Source organism: Cervus canadensis, chromosome 5 (assembly GCF_019320065.1).
Source record: "Cervus canadensis isolate Bull #8, Minnesota chromosome 5, ASM1932006v1, whole genome shotgun sequence".
Classification (NCBI taxonomy): domain Eukaryota; kingdom Metazoa; phylum Chordata; class Mammalia; order Artiodactyla; family Cervidae; genus Cervus; species Cervus canadensis.
Window position 1 is genome coordinate 78,744,735 of NC_057390.1, and position 22,001 is coordinate 78,766,735.

General features: G+C 41.3%; 1 protein-coding gene across 1 annotated transcript in view; it reads left to right on the forward strand.

Annotated features, from left to right (window-relative positions):
• Positions 1 to 22,001, forward strand: part of NBAS (NBAS subunit of NRZ tethering complex) — a 308,614-nt gene that overhangs the window by 184,469 nt on the left and 102,144 nt on the right. The window contains exons 39-42 of the mRNA XM_043469328.1: positions 6,212 to 6,288; positions 6,674 to 6,811; positions 16,749 to 16,978; positions 21,370 to 21,480. Of these exons, the coding sequence (XP_043325263.1) occupies positions 6,212 to 6,288; positions 6,674 to 6,811; positions 16,749 to 16,978; positions 21,370 to 21,480 (556 nt within the window). The remainder of the gene's footprint in view (positions 1 to 6,211; positions 6,289 to 6,673; positions 6,812 to 16,748; positions 16,979 to 21,369; positions 21,481 to 22,001) is intronic.

Below are 22,001 nucleotides of genomic sequence, written 5' to 3' on the forward strand. Positions count from 1 at the left end.
GAATGATCTAGAAGCATGAAGCAAATAGATTTTTGTGGAGGAGCCGTGTGGATTGGGGGGTAACACACTTAATGATGAATCGGGGATCCCCTTCTGTTCCCTTTCTCACCATGTGTACATCACTTATTGAAGCATTGGTCCTTGAGCCACCTACTGTCCTTGTACCTGGAGTATAACTCTCAATTATAACTCGAAGTTGGTGATACCTTTTGACTACTTTCATCTAATTCTACCTTCCCCTACCCCCTGCCTCTGGTAACCACAAATCTAATCTTTTTCTGTGAGTTTTTTTCTGACGTGTAATTGACCTACAGAATTGTTAGTTCCTGGTATATAGCATTGTGATTTGATATTTCCATATGTTACAAAATGGTCATGTTTGGTTTCTCTTGAGGATGCTAATATATTTGAGACAGATATCATTAGCTATTTTATAGTATCAAATATTTGTTAGAAACTCAACAGATTTGATGAATGATATAGGTTAAATGACCTAAATTAAAAATTATAGAAATGTGACTCCTGACTTTGGTTCAGAAGTAGGTCATGATACAAATTAAACTTCCCAACACGATCTGACTTTTCAGAATTTTTTAATAAAGTTGATGAAAAGGTTTTTTATGGAGACTAGCTGAAGAAAATTGATCATTATTTATTTAGCTAAATGAATGATTTAATGGCTAATGATTTCTAAATCAATAATATGGGCAGCTTTCCTCTGTGAATTCCATTCTGGAATTAAATTTATCATAGAGTGCTTTCCAGAGGCACTTATTTTGCAGAGAATTAGTGCTTGGAGGCTTAGGCATAGATTTCATCTGATTTTGGCTGTATTACTTGTCTAGAAAATGCAGTGTATTTTCTGCAAGGTTAGAAAATAAGCTTTGCAAATTAAATTCATACACAGTGCTAAATGTAGGACAGGTCTTTATTATTATTATTATTTTTTAATAAATACATGTGTCTTAAATGGTAATGAAAAATCACTGCGGTGCAGCCTACAGCCAGCAAGATATCTGGTGGATCCCATCCTATTGAAACCCTGTGGTTTCCTTCAGATCCTCATTGATAATTTTGTCATATGTAGCTTCACATGGCTCACAGATTCAAGGTCTGAGAAGCTTCCTGTATGTGGGGGTTTGAATTGAGCCTCAGTGAGGGCTGCTGAGAAAGTTGGGATGGGGTCAAGTGTGGGCAGTTATGATGTGTCTCCCCTTTCCCCTCCTCCCGTCTCTCCCCTCTCATCTCCCCCTCAAGCCCCCCCACCCCAAGTTGGTTTCCTTCAATAATTCAGTTGTTAGTCAGGAGGGGTTCTGGGTCAGCACTTGAGTTGTAGGGATTAATGAGCTGTGATCTGGCTGTGGGAGAAAAAGATGCCACAAACAGTTGCGTTAAGGATCAGGGAAGAGATATGATCCCTTTCCTTTCAACCTGGGGACATAGGAGATGCTGGTGTACCTGACACCAGTGATGGTGTGATGGTGGCCTTTCCCATCTTGGAGCAGCAGGGAGGTCACAGGCTTTGTGTGGCTGGAAACTCAGCTGCCTGAGTGATGGAGAAGAGCTACATGTATACTTGTCCACAGGGAACCCCATTTGGGAAATAACTGTTGGGGAGCTTGAGCATTTGACCCTGTTTTCAGAAGGATTTCCCCCCCCTTTTCTTCCGTAAATATTTTATTAAGGAAAATTTCAAATGCATAGAAAAGTCAAGAAACTTCTACAGTGAACCTCCTATATACTCTCCACCTAGATTTCAACAATTAATATTTTACTACACTTGCTCTAGTCCTCCCACCAAATACAGCTTCTTTCTCTGACACATTTCAGAGTTGTAGGCATTGTTACTCTTTGCCTCTTGACATGCACTGTGCATACCTTTAACTAGTCAATATTTCTTACTTTTTTATTTTACAAGTTTTATTATTTATTTTTTTCGTTTATAAACAATGAAATGCAAAAATCCTAAGTGTAGACATAAGACTATGAGTTTTGACAAGCACAGCCCCTGTGTAACCCTGACTCCTTTCAAGATGCAGAACATTACTGTCACCCCAGAAAGTCGATGCCTCTTTCCTGAAAACACCCAACCCACAACTCCTAATTGGGACTGACAGATGTTCAGTTTTTCCCCTGCTGTAGATGAGTTTTGACTGTTCTAGAATTCATTCAGTGGAATCATACAGGATATATTCTTTTCTGTGAAACTTAAGATTTATTGCTTCTATCAGTAGGTTTTTTTCTATTCTTTCTTTCTTTCTTTTTTTTTTTTTAAATAACTGAAAAGTATTCCACTGTATGACTGTACCACAGTTTACCCATTCTCCTGGTGAGGGACATGGGGGCTTTTTCCAACTGAGGGTTATTATGAAAAAGCTGCTATGAACTCTTGTACAATGTTTTTGTGAACCTGTGTTTTTACGGACCTTTGTTTTTATTTCTCTGGGGTAACTATCTAAGGGTGGAATTGATGAGCCAAAGCTTTTTAAGAAACTATCAGACCTCTCTTACTTGTCGGCTGTTGTGGTTTTTCTGGGCTGTGGTTCTTTAAGACTTCAAATTCTCCATCTAAGTTTTACCTGCCTGGCAAGGAGCAGACAGACGCTTGCCCTCAGGATAGAAGCTGTAAAGATGGGAAATTCACTGTTGTCATTTCATTTTTCCAAATGGCATCTACCCTTTAGTTTCTGTCTGCTTTCAGTGCCTCACCAGTGCCTTAAGATACCTATTTTTTATGCTTTATCCAGAGTACATAGTTTTCGTCTGCAGGAGGGCTGTACCAGTAAGAGAACCCAATCACAGAGGAATTTAAATAGATGTAGTATTCTGGATTTACTGGAGTTCCTCTGATGAGAGTGGGGCAAAAGTCTGAGTCATCAATTCCCCAGAAAGATGAAACAGAAAGCCAGGGTACCTTTCTCTTAGGATTAATTCTGAGGAGTCAACTCATATCAGTGAAGCTTACCCTGTGGAGAGGATTTTGGATTCACCCTCAACTTTAAGCGATCTTCATCTTCTGTGGTTGAAGTAGGTGTCAAGAGGCCTCTTGAAAAATGGGCCAAATGGGCATTCAAGTGGGTGAGATATGCCAGCTAAATGGCAGTCCTGGTGAAGATGCTGCAATGAGGACTTGGCTTAAAGTGAGAATTTGAAAAACACATGGCAATTTGGCAATAGCTATAAAAATTATATTATTTGACCTAGTAATTCCGCTTCTAGGAATTTATTCCATGAATTCACATACATGAAAAATACGGCATATATTCATTGCTTGTAATAGCATAAGATTGTCGATAGCCTGATACATACTGACGGAGAGAGATATCTTATTTTGTATGTCTCGTTTTCTGTCTATGTTAGTCAGCTTGGGCTGACAGGACAGAATACTATAGACGAGGTGGCTTAAACAGCAGAAATTCCCAGTCTCACAGTTTGGAGACTGGAAATCAGATGCCAGTGTGGTTGGCTTCTGGTGAGTTATCTCTTCCTGGCTAGCATGCAGCTGCCTTCTCACTGTATCTTTACCTCAGGGCAGAGAGAGGGAGAGGGAGGCAGAAGGTATGAAGGGGGCAGAGTATGGGTTTTCATGGGAAATAACAGGCGAGGTCTGGTAGGCATGCTTGAGCAAGCTTGAGATGAAGAGTTTGGGTAACTTGGGTGGACTCTGGGCCGTGGGGTGATCTCTGGCTGTCTAGCACCTGGCCCTGGGGTGATCAGGGCAGAGGTCCTATTGTGCCTGGAGTGCAGAAGCCAGAGAAAGGGGCCGGTTCAGGGAGTGGGCTCCGAGCTGGTTGGTCTGCACATCAGTGGTGCGCCCACAGGGACGCTGTTGGCTTTACTTGGCAACTGACTAGTCTGCCAATAGCCCAGATTGACAAAACTCTTCCCCCTCAAATGTCAGTGCTTTATAAATTGCAGAAAAGTTTTAAAATTGACAAAGACTGTTGTGAATATGGGGCTTCCCTGGTGACTCAGTCAGTAAAGAATCTGCCTGTGATGCACAAGGACCCGGGTTCAATCCCTGGGTTGGGAAGATCTCCTGGAGAAGGAAATGGCAACCCACTGCAGTAGTCTTTCCTGGAGAATTCCATGGAAGGAGGAGCCTGGCAGGCTACAGTCCATGGGGTCACAAGAGTCAGACACAAGAGTTGTATATATGAAATGAAATCTTTATGGTTATTATTCACTTGGAGCAAATATTTGTATTTTAAAGTGATTATTTTCACTATTTGTAAAAATAACAGTGATTCTTTGGACTCCTCTGAGGGTGATTTTTGTCATTACTTTTAGCTCATGGAAATTAGCTATTTCTTTTCTCTTTTGTCTGCTAAAAGCTTTGTATTCAATGATATATGTTCAAGAAATGCTGGTGACCATCTTTTGAGTTGTAGCTGTGAAATGATATAACTATTTGAAAAATAAGCCTATTAGAGCTTATATTTTCAGATCTAGTTTTTCCCTCACAAAGTTCTCTCAAGGGAACTCTGCTTTATTCCAGCCACGTCGTCGTGACTGTTCTTTGTTGTTTTTGTTTTTTGTTGGGTTGTTCTCCTTTTGGAATTTCCTTCAGGATCTGGAGCATATACTTAGGAATATCTTCAGGGGTAGCATATTTTTTCATCCCTTTAAGGTGCTTTGATTTTTGGAAATCGCCAAATGCACATTAAATGGAGTGTAAGATTGAGTTGATGATAGGATTAAAAACAAAAAGAAAACAAGGAAAGAAAGAAAGAAAAAAGATCTGACTAGAGGTCAGTAATGGGACTGGGTGATTTTCCCAGGCAGGGCTCAGACCAGCCCCAAACACAACTCTGAGAGGGACGGTCCTCCATTAGCTGGGGCATCGGCCACTCACCTGGAATAGGGGCTCCTGAGCCATGAAGAGACAGGGCTGGTTTTGATGAGTAGGTTTAGATTCTAAAAGCCGGTAAGGGCGGGTGGTTTGAAAACTGGCCTCTTTTGTACATGAGGAAGGGAAATATCTGAAGGAAGTAAAAATGGAGTGGAAAAAAGCTAGATGAGGTTGGAGGTTGCAATTGTGGAGGAAATGAGTATTTAAAGAACTCAGATTCTCTTACTAGAGGTGCTGTGCAAGAAGCCTAGTTCCCTTTTAGATGAGTCATGCACAGGACATGTCAAGTTTTAGGTCACTGCTGACACTCCGCCCATTTAGAGTTGGCTCATCTAGGCTCAGCTGGTAAAGAATTCACCTGCATTGCAGGAGACCAGGGTTCAATCCCTGGGTTGGGAAGATCCCCTGGAGAAGGGAAAGGCTACCCACTCCAGTATTCTGGCCTGGAGAAGTGTATAGTCCATGGGGTTGCAAAGAGTCGGACACGACTGAGCGACTTTCAGTTTCCTCTAATACACCATAAAATTATATGGTGTATTTATGAAGTGAAATATTACTTACTTTGAATTATTTAGATGCTGTTTACCATCATTAGTGAAGATTAGGAGAGTCTGTTCTCTATAAAAAAAGTTTACACTGATTACAGTGACTATCTGGTATTGGTCACTTAAGGTCCTAAATGAGTGCCTCCTTATTAATACAAAATGGATATAAACACAGATGTTATTTGCAGTGTTCTTTTATTAAATCCATGACATTGATAGGTTGTTGCTTATATAAAGAAGTTTTATAAAAGTTGTAGATGGTTGGGATGTTTTAAGATGTTATATAATGAAAGCATGAGACTGGTTTTCTTTTCGTGGAGTGTGGTGCAGAGAAAGAACACAGCCATATTGTCATGACTGTAGTAATCAAGAGAGTTATCCTAAGTCTGCTCTCACAAAGCTGTGTTGTTGTTCTGACCATGAGTGCTCACATGGTCATCTCCCACGGTAGCTGTCATTGATATCCAGAATTGTATAGCATGGCCTGAGTCTCTAAAACCAAAAGCTTAGCTGGAAGAGACTTCCTCACTGATCTGTTTGCACTTAGACTTTGTAGCTGCACTAACAGTAGTCACATATGTAAGTAGCAAATGGCATAATGTGTCTTGAGTTAAGGCAAGACTACCATTTAACGTAGTTTCATATAATCTGTACTTCGATGGTGCTGAATAGACTTTCTCATAAAGCATCTTAAAAAGTTCTCTGAAGATAATTACAGTTGAAATCATGAAGGACTAAAATCGTGACACTTAGTAACCGTGACTGTCACATGGATCCTCAAGGAAAATAATGAATTTTTTTTTTCTGCATCCAGTTCTCTTACAGCTAGCAAGTGACGCGTTACCAAATGATATGACCTTGGCTCTTGCTTATCTCCTGGCTTTACCACAGGTAAGTTTGCCCTTACCAAGAAAAAAGGACTTAAAAAATGAATAAACTGAAAGTCTTTACTGGGATTTTCACCGGTGAATTGTTTATTGCATGTTTCACTTCTTCTGGTTGTTCCTCTGCATAATGCAAGGGCTGTGGTCAGTATCTGAAGAGTAAAGTCTACAATGTTAGCTGAAATCTTGATTTTAAAATCTGCTTTCACATGCATAGGATCTGGCCTTTATAATCTGTCTGAATTTTAATGTAGTCATGTTAAGATGAGCTTGAGTCAATTTGATAGAAACTTTGAACCAAAATTCTACAGTAAGGACTAGAAATGTAATGGTTTATGGTGGTTGTGCTAATTTCCTTTCAGCTGAGCTCTTTCTCTTGTGTTCCCCTGTAGGTGTTAGACGCTAACAAATGCTTTGAAAAGCAGTCCCACTCCGCTCTCTCTCTCCAATTGGCAGCCTATTATTATAGCCTCCAGATCTACGCCCAGTTGGCTCCATGTTTCAGGGACAAATGCCATCCTCTTTACAGGGTGAGTCCTCACAGTTTCCACTTTATTAATGAGAAACGGTAAAGCTTTTCTAAAGTAGTTAAAACACGTGTTTACCTCTTTGGAGGGACTGAAGCACTTTGCATTCAGAATGCATTCACAGTGGCTGTGTTAGATGGAGTTGCTTTTCCAGGCATTAATAAGAGGCAGAGGTTCTAGTATGTAAGGTGAATGTTGATTTGCCCCTAACTTCTCTGTCATTTATTTTAATTTACAGCATTCTTAGGAAAGGCTGAAGTAGTAGAGGAGAAATGGAGAACTGGCTTTGTAACTACCTTTTCAAGAGGAAGATGACTCTAATTTAGGACAGTATGCAATGTCGTTCTTTGAATAGCACTGCACTTTTATTTATTTTTAAGCCAGAGAGGTATGAGAGTAGTAATTGTGCAGATGAAATGTTGAGACACACTATGCCTACTTAGCCCCATGCTTCTGACATCCTTTATTTAACTTTATTGTTAATTTCTGAGTGAGAGCACCTAAGCTTGACCTCAAGTTACATTGCCTTCTTTTTGGACCCGAAAGTGTTCCAGGTGCTGCTAGGAAATGGAAGGTGGTTTACTTGTATGCACCAGCTCTAAGCATCAGCATTCAGAAATGATCTCCTTTTTATACTGGATATTTTAAGAGAATTACCACTTTAAGAATAGATAAGCAAATAGATTAGACTTTCAAATCCACTCTGTGTACAGATTCAAGTTTCAGTATCTATTGAGGCAGGATTCTTCCTCCCCTGACCCAGAGCAGACTGCAGAGAAAGAATTTGGATGCCTTGGCCATCCAAAACATATCTAAGAGCCTGTAAGTATATGAAAACATTCTGTTTATGGCAAAATCTATGGCTTTCATTCATCAGTTTTTATTTAGAAAGAGAAAGAGGAATGAGGGAACCCTCTCTCATGCAGGTTACTCTCCCAAGGGCATCATCATTATGAGCGGGTATTGTTTTCAGAAATGGGTATATTAGGATGAAATTTGGGCCAAGAAAAGGACTGTCTTTTTTAGGCTAGTTCATATATTACTTTATTTTGGAAATTTTGATTTTTTTTTTGATAGCTACTGCTGCTTTGTACTACTTTTCTTCCCTATACTCTAGTAATTTTCCTTTGTTTTGCTTTTATATCACAGGTATGTTTTTGTTTGAGATAAGGAATTGACCTACTGTATTATAACTTTCGGGAAAGAAGTGATTATATATAGGTGGAAGTGTGGCAGGTTAATTTCTGGAACAGTGTACTTACTTAATGGAACAAGCATCGTCTCCTCCTTTCTGTTGCTTCTGCATTTTTTTTCCAGGCATCTGGCAGAGTAGCCTTTCCAGAGTGGAGGTCTGGGCTTCCTCTTCTCCACTTCCAGTGCTTCAGTGGTTTCCCATGGTCCTAGCAAGGTCGTCTGGCCTCTGTCTGTTTCCTCACCTTCATTTTCCTTTTGTTCCAGCCATACCAACCTGCTTAAATTTCTCACACAGCCCTTGTGTTCTGTTCCTTGTCTTCAGCACATTGTACTCTTTTGCCCGTGATGTTGCGCCAGCGTGCCTTTGCTCAGTACTCGGGTCCTCCCACCTGGCGCCGTCCTGTCGTGCTCCCCGGCTGTGCTGGAGGCCCCTCTGCTGTCTGTACCGACTTTTCCTCCCCGCATGACTTTTATACTGTGTTACTTTGAATTTGCCTGTTTTCATCTACTAGATAACAAGCTGTTTCAGGCCAGTGTCTGTGTTGTATTCGTTGGTTTCCTCGTTGCAGGACCTGGAATGTCAAGGGGAGTAAACGGATGTTCTCTGGGGTAGAATACTCAAAATTAATGAGCTGTCCTTCAGTACATAGGAAGCAGTTGGATTATGTGTGTGTTTATCAAAAATATTTGTCAGATGACTGCTTGTGCCAGGCAGTGTTCTAGATCTGGGGAAGACAGTAGTGGACAGCTTATATAAAAACCCTTCTCCTTTTCAGATTTATATTCTGTTTGGGGAGGGGGCACCATCAACAACAAAAAAAGTAAATAAAATATATTCTTTGTTTAGTTATGATAAGAGCTTTGAAAACAAAAAGCAAAGAAGAAAGTTAAGCAGTGGAGTACAGTTTAAAACAGGCTCAGGAAAGGCCTTAGTTAAGAGGGTGACCTTTGACTAAAGAAAAGGATAAGCATAGCATCAGGAAGACTGGGGAGAGGAGAGAATTCAAGATGGAGGGATGGAACCTGTAACAGAGAAGTTAATATGTCCCTGTGCCATCCTGTGTACTCTAGTGTTTTTTCACAAGTATTTAAGAAAGTATTAAAATATTACTTTATAAAATGTGAGGCACAGAAGTGTTGCCCAACTCCAGAGGGAAAGGATAGCAGTGGAGTCGGTGACCAGACTTCACTGTGACCCGATCGGGTCTCCTCTCGGCTGGGAAGGTGTCAGGAGGGGTCACAGCAGTGGTGTATGTGGGGCTTGTTTAGGGGAGTTGTCTGGGAATGATAGAAGGATGAGACTCACCTTGGGAAGGCATAGGCTGTCTTAGTACCTTTCACATTCATTCTGCAGTTTGATCCATTGAGCAGCCTCATTTTGCAGAAGTGGCGGCCTCTGTGCAGAAGGTAAGACTCGGAAAAATTGGGTTACTTGCTCAGGGTCGCTCCGGTAGAAAGTGACCTCGGTCACCAGAGCTCCTGATTCCAGTCTTTCCCTGCCCGTCGCCTGGTCATGCGGCCACTCCAGCTTTGTTTCAGAAGCAGCGTGTCCCTGTGTTTCGGAGCCGAGTGATCTCTGGCTCGCACTCCCAGCATGATGTTTCTACCCGCTTTGCAGTGGCTGCTGGCTGAAATCTCTACTCCCCTGTTTGACTGGGAAGCCCCTCAGTGAACACTGGTAGCTCTTCCTCACCCTGCCAGTCATGATCCTGACACTGGCTCATTTGAAGTTTATGCTCTGACTGTTTGGCCTGTATATTTCTCTGAATTTGACATCCTTTCCCACATCTTGGTGTCTGTGCAGATGTAATTCTCCTGCCTGAAATACCTCTTGCTTCTTCTCCTAGCAGCAGATAAGTCTGAGCTTAAAAAAGCCTCCTGTGTGAAGCTTTCTCTGCTGCCTGAAATGATTTTTTAAAAAAATTTTCTATCTTACCTTTCTAATTATTGTAAATACATTTTTTTTTTTTAATTTGAAAAATAAAGTGAAAGTCGCTCAGTCATGTCCGACTCTTTGTGACCCCATGGACTGTAGCCTAGCAGGCTTCTCCGTCCATGGAATTCTCCAGGCCAGAATACTGGAGTGGGTAGCCTTTCCCTTCTCCAGGGAATCTTCCCAACCCAGGGATCAAACCCAGGTCTCCCGCATTGCAGGCAGATTCTTTACCAGCTGAGCCACAAGTTAACAAGACAGCTCTCTTTCAGATGTCCCCTGGAGCGGATCTTGTAGGCTGTGGTAGCCGGTGCACCTCGTCTTCTTTCCACATATGATCCTCTTGAGGGCAGGAATCCCCGTCTATTCTGAATCCCGAGGACATCACCCCCCTCTAGTTACTCAGTGACTGTTTGTTGGCATGTGACTAATTTGAGGAATCATTTCAGCTGCTACGGTTCGAACAGCCGTCAGTATTACATTTTGGGAGTCCTTACTTTTCATGGATGGGCCTGTTAGCTGGATGTTTTAAGTATGTTTGCATTGTCCATTGACTACCTAATGGCTCATTATTTGAATCTTTTCAGTATCTCTCCCTGCAAAAAAACACACTGCTGAGTTTGAATTAGACATGACAAACTCCTGATGAATCATCTTGGAAACGGAGATTCAAGTGGTTTCAATTTGTTGCCCACACATAATAACTCTCCACGAAGCTTTGCTTCCACTCAATTATCAGTTCAGCTTGTTTTTATTTGCGCAGTCTTTTCACGTTTTCTCTTTCCACCCCCTGCAGTTCTGAGCTGTGGGAATGATAACTTAGGTAGATTACTAGGTTTGAATGAAAGTATTGATATAATTTGTGGTGTCATTTCTGATAAGAAGCCTGTGCGTCTTGGTGCGAAGCACATCCTGCGTCAGCCACACAGACGCCCAGGACCCGGCAGCAAACCTGGGTGATCACTGGAGCAGCCCAGCGGGCCTTTTTTCTTTTTAATATTTATTGATTGACTGATTGATTGATGGATTGATTTAGCTCGCTGCACCAGATCTTAGTTGCAGCATATAGAATCTAGTTCCCTGACCAGGGATCGAACCCCGGCCCCCTGCCCTGGGAGTGTGGCGTCTTAGCCACCTGACCACTGGGGAAGTCCCTCATGTTTCTTTTTAGAGATCTATAATGATGATTGGCAAATGGTCACTTGCAGAGAATTTCCTCTTCTAGTATTTGTCCTAATCAACTTTTTATGTTAAAAAAACAATGCACACATGGCAAAAAACAGATGATGAAAATAGGATAAAACAAAAGGTCAGTTTCCCTTTTGTATCCCTCCAGAAATAGTTACGGATGTACATATTTATATAACAACTTTTTAATACAGATATGAGTAAGCTATACACATTTCTGTACCTTGTTTATTTGTATCTTACCTTTGTAATTATTGTAATATTCTTTTTTACAAACTGCTTTTTTACAAACTGAAGTATTGTAATTTTTTTACAAATCGAAGTATTGAAATTTACAAAGTGTTTATTTCTGGTATACAAACAAAGTGGTTCAGTTATACATTATAAGCATGCAAGTATACACGTGCATATATTCTTTTCCATCGTAGGTTATTACAAGATATTGAACATAGTTCCCTGTGCTATACAGTATGACCTCATTGTTTATCTATTTTATACAGAATACTGTGTATCTGCTAATCTCAAACTCCTAATTTATCCCTCTTCACGTATATGCATCTTGAAGTATGATATCTCTAGCTAAAAAAAAAAAAAAGTTTAAGAAGATAAAATCATTTAAAAATGGAAATGTGTCTTTTAGTTTTATATGCTAGAGAATCAAACCCAGCAGGGGATGAAATTCAAAACTTTATGGTAGACTATTTCTAAGATGAATTTTTTAAGCTACTAATTGAAAATACTAAGGAGAAAATTATCTCAAGCAAATAACAACCCTAGAGGGGAAACATACCACCTGTTTAAAACTTTCCAAACAATATTACCAAGAAATGGAGACTATTAAGCCTGAATGGATTTATTACCTCTACTAGTTAGTAGTACTAGATGAAGTCATTCAGCATTCTAGTGTCATAAATATTTATGTACATTAAAAAATTGTTTTTTTTTTTTTACAGGGACTTGGCCATAGTCTTTAAAGAAAGCATATTTTTTCCTACACCTTAAAGAAACTGCATTGCCAGATTTGGGGGAAAATTAGAATAATTTAATTCTCTACACTTCTTAAATTTTTGATGCCTTTTTATGTTTTTAGTTTTTGTAGTATCATTTCAATACTGAACATGGGCGATTTCAAAGCTACCCGTAAAGTCCTTCAAAAGTTTCTTAGATGCTAAAAGCTTTTGTACTCATGGATCATGTCTTTGAACTTAGGTGGAAAAAGAGGGAGAGAGGTTTGAATATACTCTGCTCAAAAATTAGTGACTTTACATGTGAAGCTGGATGTAGGACATTCAAGGAGCTCTGCTGGTACAGTGGAGAGCCCATGAGATGAGAGACCAGGAGGCTTGAGTCTCTTCCTTGCTGTGAGACTCCAGCTCAGGATGCCTAATTAGAGATTGGCATCTATAAAGCAGTTACCAGCAGTCTCCTGTGCCCATCACTGGGTTGGTATGAAGGTCAGATCAAAATCATGTGAAAGTGCTTTATAAACTTTAATGCTGTGCACTTGTGAAGTGAATGAATGAATGTACGAAATGTGTTGGGCTGAGTAAAGGATGCTTTTGGAATATATTGAGAGAAATTATGATGAGCCCAGGGGAAGAATTGTTACTAGAATTTAAAACTTACATTGGAAGTAATCATGACAGGTAAAGTTTCTGGAGGAAGGGACAGAAAGTAGTAGTGATAATGGTTAGAAAATAATTTGCATGGAAAGCTAGAACTTAAAACATGCTCATCCATCTACTCTCTGTGAAGCGTGTGTCAAGAACAAAGTATTGGTCGGCCAAAAGATTCATTAGAATTTTTGCCCCAAATTGCATCTCTAGTAAGCAAAGGATCTGGTATATAAATTAGTACTACTGACATAAAATCTGCTGCTCCTCTTTGGTGTGCCCCGCCTTTACCCCACAGCTCTAACGTCCTGTGGGAAAGACACATTCACTAAGTACACATGGTTTCTGCCCTCCAGAAACTAATTTAATACTTAAAAGAGAGGCAATGTAAAGTATGCAACAGAAGTACAATGAAAATGTAACAGATGTATCAGTAATGTGCGTGCATAGTCATTCAGTCGTGTCCTTCTCTTTGCAACCCTATGTTCTGCTGCCTGCCAGGCTCCTCTGTCCGTGGGATTCTCCAGGCAAGATTACTGTAGTGGGTTGCCATTTCCCTCCCTCTCCATGGTCTCTTCCCGACCCAGGGATCGAACCCGTATCTTTGAGTCTCCTGCATTGGCAGACAGCTTCTTTATCACTGTGCCACCTGGGAATACCTTTGAGTAAATTCCATAATTGCTTTCATTTTTGGAGCCCCTCCTACAGACCAGGTCTTGGTTTGTGTATTTTATATATGTGTGTGTGTGTGTGTGTAGTTTCTTAGGCTTTGTGCAACCATGTAAACTATAGTATATTACCATTTTATAGATAAGACTATTAAGTTTGTAGTTGTCAAGTAGCTTGCACAAGGGCACCCAGCTAGTAACTTACGTGTATCCATGCTTATTACATTCTGTCATGCCATTTTCTTCATTGGAAAAAAGGAATAGGTGTTTTTTTTGCCACATATGAAAATGAAGGTTGTATGTGGAGACTTGAAACTCTCTGTAAGATAAAGAAAAGCTGGTGTAATGTTAGTAGTGGCAGTTATGTTCATTATTGCTGTGTGCTATTCAATACTCTTGAAGCTGAACTCTCTAACCTGGTTTGGGAATTTGTTTCATAAATGGTGTTAGAAAGAGAATAGAAATGAGATCAGATATGTAGTGTATTCTCCCAATACAGGTACCAAATCCGTGCTGCTGTTGCTAAGTCGCTTCAGTCTGGTCCAACTCTGTGAGACCCCATAGAAGGCAGCCCACCAGGCTCCACCGTCCCTGGGATTCTCCAGGCAAGAACACTGGAGTGGGTTGCCATTTCCTTCTCCAATGCCTAAGAGTGAAAAGTGAAAGTGAAGTCGCTCAGTCGTGTCCGACTCTTAGCGACCCCATGGACTGCAGCCTACTAGGCTCCTCCATCCATGGGTTTTTCCAGGCAAGAGTACTGGAGTGGGGTGCCATTGCCTTCCCCGATGAGTCTGCTAGTGGAGTGCAAAACCAGTACAAAGAGCTCCCTGAAAGAACACCTCCAGAAGAGCTGTCCTGCTGCCCTAAGACCCCAGTTGCTGGATATTTGCTCCTGCTCTCTCTCTTTCTAGTCAGAAAAGTGCTCACCGGATGAGGTGGAGACGAGCAGGCAACAACAGGGCACACCAGGATGCAGAGCATGTGTGGATGGGCTGCTGGCTCCCTGGCAACATCCGTGTGCTGGACAGCTCCAGAGGGGCTGTGCCTCTGGGCGGTGGTTCAGGGAGGGGCCTCGTGAGCTTCAGTCTGTAAGCAGAAGGGAGCCGGGTTAAATGACAGATGAAGAGGCACTAAGAGCTGAGGAATGGAATCTGATTTGCCTAAATCCACTGCCAGATATGCCAGCCTTATACAGCTTATTCCCAAGTCACTTCTAAATGCAGTTAGATCAGCTTTATTCACTCCATCTTCCCATCAGGGCTTAGCCATCTAGGCTTAGCACATATTCTCGCCTTTACTGGAATTTGTTTCCCTTTTTTCTTTTTTAAATATAATTTTATTTATTTTTAGCCATGCTGGGTCTTCCTTGCTGCACAGGTGTTTCTCTAACTGCAGCAAGCAGAGGCTCGTTGCGGTGTGAGGGATTCTCATCGTGGTGGTTTCTCTTGTTGCAGAGCATGGGCTCTAGGGTGTGTGGGCTTCAGCAGTTGTGGCTCCTGGGCTCTAGAGCACAGGTTCAGTAGTTGTGGCCCATGGGCTTAGTTGCTCCAAAGCATGTGGGATCTTCCTGGACCAGGATTGAACCCATGTCTCCTGCATCGGCAGGTGGATTCTTTACCAGTGATCCACCAGGGGAACCCCTGTTTCTTGATGGCCTTTTTACTACTTAACACCTGAATAGTTAGACTAGAAATTAACTCTTCCACGAAGCCCTGCTTGACGCGTGCCCGAAGCCGACCCCTCTGTATTCATTCCCATAGCGCCCTGTGCTTAGTGGTTTCAAACCACTTATAGTCGTTTGCTTGATTGTCTTTCCTTATAGACTACATTCCTGGAGGAAAGGGTCACATCTTAGGGTGTCACCTGGCAATAATAGGTGCACAAAAAGTATTTGTTGAGTGAATGACAGATGATCTCACAGCTACTTACTTGAGAGCATTGGTTTTCAAAGCCAGGTCTTTTGACTTGAGACAGATATCTGCAGTTTTTGAGGATAGGACTCAGTGTATGCATAGAGATAGGGGAAACATTTGGTAAGGTTGACCTTTTCTTACCTGTTGGAATCCAAGATTTCTTTAGTTGGTTTTTATCATTATTCCCAGACTGTTCCTTAGTAGGATCAAGAGAGAGAATGTCAGGCTAGGTTTGGCAATATAGACCCGACACTGATAAATCTCCTGTGCAGCTCAAAATAATGACTTATGCATGAGAAATGCTGACAGCTTATTATAATTAGATGTGTTTTAGAGAACCACAGGTAGATTAGGGAGTGTGTTTTTATTTTTTTCCTAATGTGCTTATATTAAAATATGCACCATGTCTTCTCAGAAGCTGGGAGGGATTGAGTTAGTGTTGTTCACATGTTAGGTAACTCTGGAATCATGGTGGAGCTGCTATGGCTTCACTGACACCCAGACCAGCTTTAATATAAATACATGTGGTCAGCTAACCACCTTTTCTGTCAGCTGATCAGTTCTGGGCTTTGTTATTTTTGAGTAATTGTTTTGTAACATCAGTATCAATTTAGTCGCTCATGACTGAGGGACTGGTGTCTGACTCTTTGTGATTCCATAGACTGCATCATGCCAGGCCTCCCTGTCCATCACCAACTCCTAGAGTTTACTCAAACTCATGTCCATTGAGTCGGTGATGCCATCCAACCATCTCATCCTCTGTCATCCCCTTCTCCTCCCACCTTCTATCTTTCCCAGCATTAGGTTTTTTCAATCAGTCAAAGAATTACAGGACAGTGTCCCATTGAGCCCCAGACTGAGCCAAGTAAAAATTGGTTGCATACTTTCTTATGAAACTAGAGAAAAATGATGATTGTAGGAACAGGGATGGGTTTTTTTCCCCTTACTTATCCCTGGAGAAAAGACTCTTCTACTTAACTGTCTAGGCATTTCTAATGGGATTATTGAACTACAACTTTGTTATTGATAATACTTAGATGGTCCAAAGAATATTTATCCAGGGGCAATGATGACAAAATTGCTTCCAGGGTGAATTATTATAAATGATCAGATAATTAGGGAAGAGATCTGGAATAGGCTCAGCTATCTAATGGTAGTTGAAAAAGCAAGCATATGTATTTTTTAAGTGGATGGAGTTTTTAAGGTGGAAGAACAGAGCAGGCGTCCAAAAATCCATTCCTAGACTCAGTTTCTGTGTCCTGTTCTTATGGTCTGCAAAAATGGACCACCTCTGCAACAGACTTCCCAGGGTGGTTGTAAACCTTGATTAGATAGTGGCCGTGTGAAGGGCCAGACAGACGCCCAGTTGACGTGACCTTCTTCCCACTGTTACTATTTTTTTTTCCTAATTACTCTTTTTGTTATTCACAGGCTGATCCCAAAGAACTGATCAAGATGGTCAGCAGGCATGTGACTCTGTATGGACACGAGGCGTGGCCCGAAGACCTTGCTGCACTGACCAAGCAGTTGCACTACTACAATGAACGCTTGCTGGACTTCACTCAGGCTCAGGTCCTCCAGGGCCTGCGGAAGGGTGTGGACGTGCAGCGGTTCACGGCCGACGACCAGTACAAAAGGGAAACCATCCTTGGCCTGGCAGAGTAAGAGATACCTTTGTCTCATAAAGGGATGGGAGAACACACACAAGGACAAGCTGAGTCATCAGGACTATGAGTCACAGTCCCTTGAAGATGTACATTCATGGTTACCGTAAGCAGGGTTTCCCCTACTTCTTCCGACCCTGTGAGGGAAGTGTGAGTCTTCACAAACGGCTTGTTGGTGGGATCATGGTTAGCATGGCTGCCTTCTGAATGATCAGTAGATGCAGACTGTATTTCATGCTTGCAGATTTAAAATAGTAAGGATGATAATTATAAGAAAATTTCCCTATGATTTTGGTATCCCAATCCCAGTACCATGCTAGAGGTGATGCAGTATGATCAGGGGTTAAAAATATAAAGCTTACCGTGTGCGTGCTAAGCCACTTCAGTTGTGTCCTATTCTTGGCAACCCATGGACTGTAGCCTGCCAGGCTCCTCTGTCCATGGGATTTTCCTGGCAGAAATACTAGAATGGGTTGCCTTGCCTCCTCCAGGGGATCTTCCTAACCCAGTGATTGAACCCAGGTCTCTTATGTCTCCTGCATTGGCAAACAGGTTCTTTACTCTGAGTGTCACCTGGGAAGCCCATGAAGCTTACTTTAGAAATTTAAAAACAAGATTGCCTTTGGTTCCTGGCTGGAATCTCACTTTTCTACTACATGGCTGTTTAATTTCCTCACTGTGTTAAAAATAGGTACAGTCGACTTAATCTAAGAGGAGGGACCACGTGTTGTGGGTCCAGGGCACCTTCATCTGTCCTGGGTTCCTAGAGAAAGCAGATCTTCCACTCTGGCAGTTTCTCTTGTTCGAGGCCTGTAGCAGCTTCCGTCTTTTCCTTTGTCCCTTAGCCCTTTCCAGAGAAAAGTTAGCCCTTTTGTGAGAGGGTAGTACAGTTCATACCTGTGGGAATGTCCTCTTCTAGGTATGGAGTTCCCCTTGGTTTTAATACTGGTCCTTATTTTTTGTTTTCGATCAAGTGAGTTCTCATCAAATGAGAATTACATGTCAGGTGTTGGGGAAGTTAAACAAGATATTTTTATAAAGTGGGCTCACCCACAATGGTTATTAAGTTAGAGGTATGTTTTGTTTTTAACACCCTGATGTGTGGAGTGCTTCTTACGGGCCTAGACTGGTGTTAGATGCTCTGTAAACTTTATTTTGAAAACATCTTTTAATCCTTAAAGGTAACCCTCTGATACAAAATGTTGTTATCCCCATGTTTTAGCTGAAGGACTTAAAAGTGTTTGTCAGTCATGTCTGACTCTGTGCAACCCCATGGACTGTAGCCCACCAGGCTCCTCTGTCCATGGGATTCTCCAGGCAAGAATACTAGAGTGGGTTGCCATTTCCTTTTGCAAAGAACTTAAGGCTTATTAATATTAAGTAATTGGCCCAAGTTTCCATAGATGGTAAGGATCACAGCAGTGATTTCCTGCTACCTACCAAAGGCATCACATCTTCAGCACGATGCACCCTCCCCACACTGCCTGATTGTATTCTCCCAGAAGCATTGGTATGCAGTTCAGTCTAGGTTTCTAGCCTTTGAAACAAGGTTAGACTGTGCCTACATTTTACAATTATTAATCTCTCCTGATAAGTACCTTAAAATCAGCAGTAAAGAATCTGCTTGCAATGCAGGAGCCGTAGAAGATGCTGGTTCGATCCCTGGCTCAGGAAGGTCCCCTGGAGTAGTGCATGGCAACCCACTCCAGTATTCTAGCCTGGAGAATCACATGGACAGAGGAGCCTGATGGGCTACAGTCCATGGGGTCACAAAGAATCACACATGACTGAAGTGACTTAGCACGCACTCAAGAGAAGTACCTTAAAATAGCAAAGACAGTCTTGATTATGGCAGTGGTCTTTGCTATTTTTCATCATTATTCTTAAATCTTAAAGCAGCAAAATAGCTTTGGAACTCTAATAGTACTTTATGTTATCCTGGGCTTTTTTTCCTATGAGAAGACATTCAAATTCTTTTTATAGTGAGGCAGGGAAAAAGGAGATCAAAGAAAGATAGTAGGGACAACCTATGGGAGAATTCAGTTAAGAGAAATGTACAGTTTTATTTTTTCTCTTCCCCTCTGTTCTCCTGGAGGTTCATAATTTCTTAGGTTCATTTAATGTCCAATTTGAAAGTGACTGAAGAGATAATTTAATCCAGTCTCCTTACTTTCGGAAGAGAAATGTGAGAAGCACAGAGCTTTAAAGCGTTATTCAAGGTTGCAGAGCCAGGAGTTGAGCCTGGGCTTCCTATTGCCAAGTCCAGTGGGCTTTTCTTTGGGCATTTGGTAATCCTGAGTGAGATTGTTTATGGTTTATTAGAAGAAGGTTATTATGCAGATACAAGTTGACAAGATAAGGCATGCCTTACATCATCAATTACATTTTGCTAGGGCTTTGTCTTGTCTTTTTTTTTAAGCTTCCAGCTAGCACATGCTATTTGAAACATATCCTAGAGGACAAATATATGCTTTTGATAAATATATGATATAATCTTCTCCACAATCTGTTGCTTATAAATATACACCGCAGTCTTTAGATGGCTTGTTCAAAATATCTCAAAGTATCTATGAGTATTCTGAGTTAGCAATTCTGATTTGGAGACAGCATTTTAGCGTCTCACACAAAAGAATCCTTGAAGAACCTGCTTCCTTCTGTTTTGCAGCTCCACCTTCAAATGTGGCCATTCTTTATTTTCTTACTAATTGTATGTCCATTTTAATGGCCGTTGTTTTCTGTGCATACATTGTAGTTGTCCTTTTTTGTCCGTATTATCTTAGTTATTACTGTCTCAGTGGCTAGGGTGACTTTGAGGAAAACAGAATATACTTTGGTTTCTTCCCACTTTTATCAGATAATAAAGACGTGAATACTTGGCACACACCTGGTGTCAGATGCTGTCCCGGACTCTCATAATAGGAAGGGTGAACCGCTAATGGTCCCTGTTCTCCACAAACTCTCATTCTATCCTGTGGATGTCAGTACTCAATAAATCGTTTAAGAAATAATTTTTAATGACAGTTATCTAATAATCCAGGTATTGGCAGACTTAATTCAGTCCTTATCTCTTTTCTATAGTCTATGAGCATAGAATGGCTTTACCTTTTTAAAAATGGCTTACATTTTTAAAGGTTTTTGGAAAAACAAGAGTAAAAAGCAATAGAAGAATATGCTTCTGAGACCGTATGGTGGTAAAGCCTGGAAGATTTACTATTTGGCTTTGAATGGAAATCATTTGCCAGCTGCTGGATGATCCAACTTACAAATTTCAGTTTCCTTAGTGAGGCTAAATGTAGTCTTAGCAGTATTACTTGATGGTAATAGGAATTTCATTCCCGTTTCTGTGGGTTTTGTCCACCATCCTTCCAATGAAGAATTCCATCCTTATGTTTCCTTTATTTCAGGAAAGTTGGGGTCTTGTGACTGTCTCTCCAAAATGGCCTTTATGTGGGTGCTCTGGACCAGAATTGTTTACATATGTAGAGATTCTCAAATCTGATGACATCATTCCCTGGTTTGAACCGTTGAGTCTCCATTGCCTGTAGGATAAAGTATAGGTCCTTCAGCAGACCTGAAGACCCTGTGCATTCATGGTTGTGACACTCCTATCAAAAGTCCATTTGTCTCTTCTCCCTATTTACCACCTCTGCTTAGTTAATCCCTGTTCACTCTCTTATCTGTATCCTCACAGTATTTTTTAGTCTTTTAACATTCCCCCATTCTGTTTGATGCCTGGTTCATACCTCACACACTCCATTAGGCTGTGAGTTCGTCAAGAAATATCTTGTTGTTTTGATGTCTTAAGCAGCTGGCACAATAGCTGGCCCAGTGTAGAAAATGAGAATTTATTGAGTGACTAACTATGATTTTCTGAGATTTACCTGTGGGTCAGGGATCCATTTCTTTGTATTCTTTTTTCACTGTAGGCTCTGGTATCTAGACCATAATTTTTTGATCTCAGTACGTTTTGGACTGGGTCATTCTTTGTTACAGGAAGGCTGTTCTGTGCATTGTAGGTTGGTCAGCGGCCTCCCTGACCTCTGCCCACTAGATGCCAGCCTCTTTCTCCTTTTCCTCGCCCACCATGACAATAAAAAATGTCTCCAGACAAAATTGTCAAATGTTTCCTGAGGGGTGCCGAGTCACCCTTGTTTGAGGTCCATTGATCTAGATGATTCCTGGGTCAATTGCAACACACCACAATGAAGAAGGAGCGTTAAAATCCCTTGGGTGTACTTTTCCTGAATTACTGTGAAATGTCTTAAGAGGGTCTGCACTGGCTACATCCCCTTTAGCTGGAGAGCAGTCCTAATGAACGCTTTCTCTGCTGATTAAGGTCACGTGTTTCTCTTCTTTCCCTTCCCTGTGGTTGATGCACATTTGTGAAGGACACTGGAGGAAAATGTCTACAGCATCGCTCTTTCTCTGGCCCAGCGCTACAGCGTCTCCCGTTGGGAGGTTTTCATGACCCATTTGGAGTTCCTGTTCACAGACAGTGGGTAAGCATGCGACTTGTGTAAGTTTATGTCCATGTCTTTTTTCAGAGTCTGTTTTAGAGGAATCTTGAAGTTGTGCTGTTCAATTTACTTTTCCTTTTGAGCTGTTGTCGACTGGTCTCTGTACAATCTCTCTTCATACATCTCTTTAGACACCAATATGCTAAGGATCGTCTTAGTTTTTGTTTTCAGTAATAATAATCCTGAATTTGAGACTTTTTTATTCATTGATTCAAAGATATTTACTGAGAATCTCTTGTGTACGAGAAATAGTGTTAGGTCCTAGGGTTACAGTTGTGAACAAAAGCAGACATTTGGGTTGTCCTGGAACTTTTAGTCTAGGGTAGGAGACAGATCATAATTGAATAATGACATAGGCAAGTGTGAAATTAAAACTGTGACAGGCCCTGTATAAGAGATCCCAACTAGGGGATTTGGCATAGTTAGGGAGGACTTTCCTGAGGAAGTAACTCTTGAGCTGAGTCATAACTATTGACTCAAAATTAAGTGTTGAATATACTATG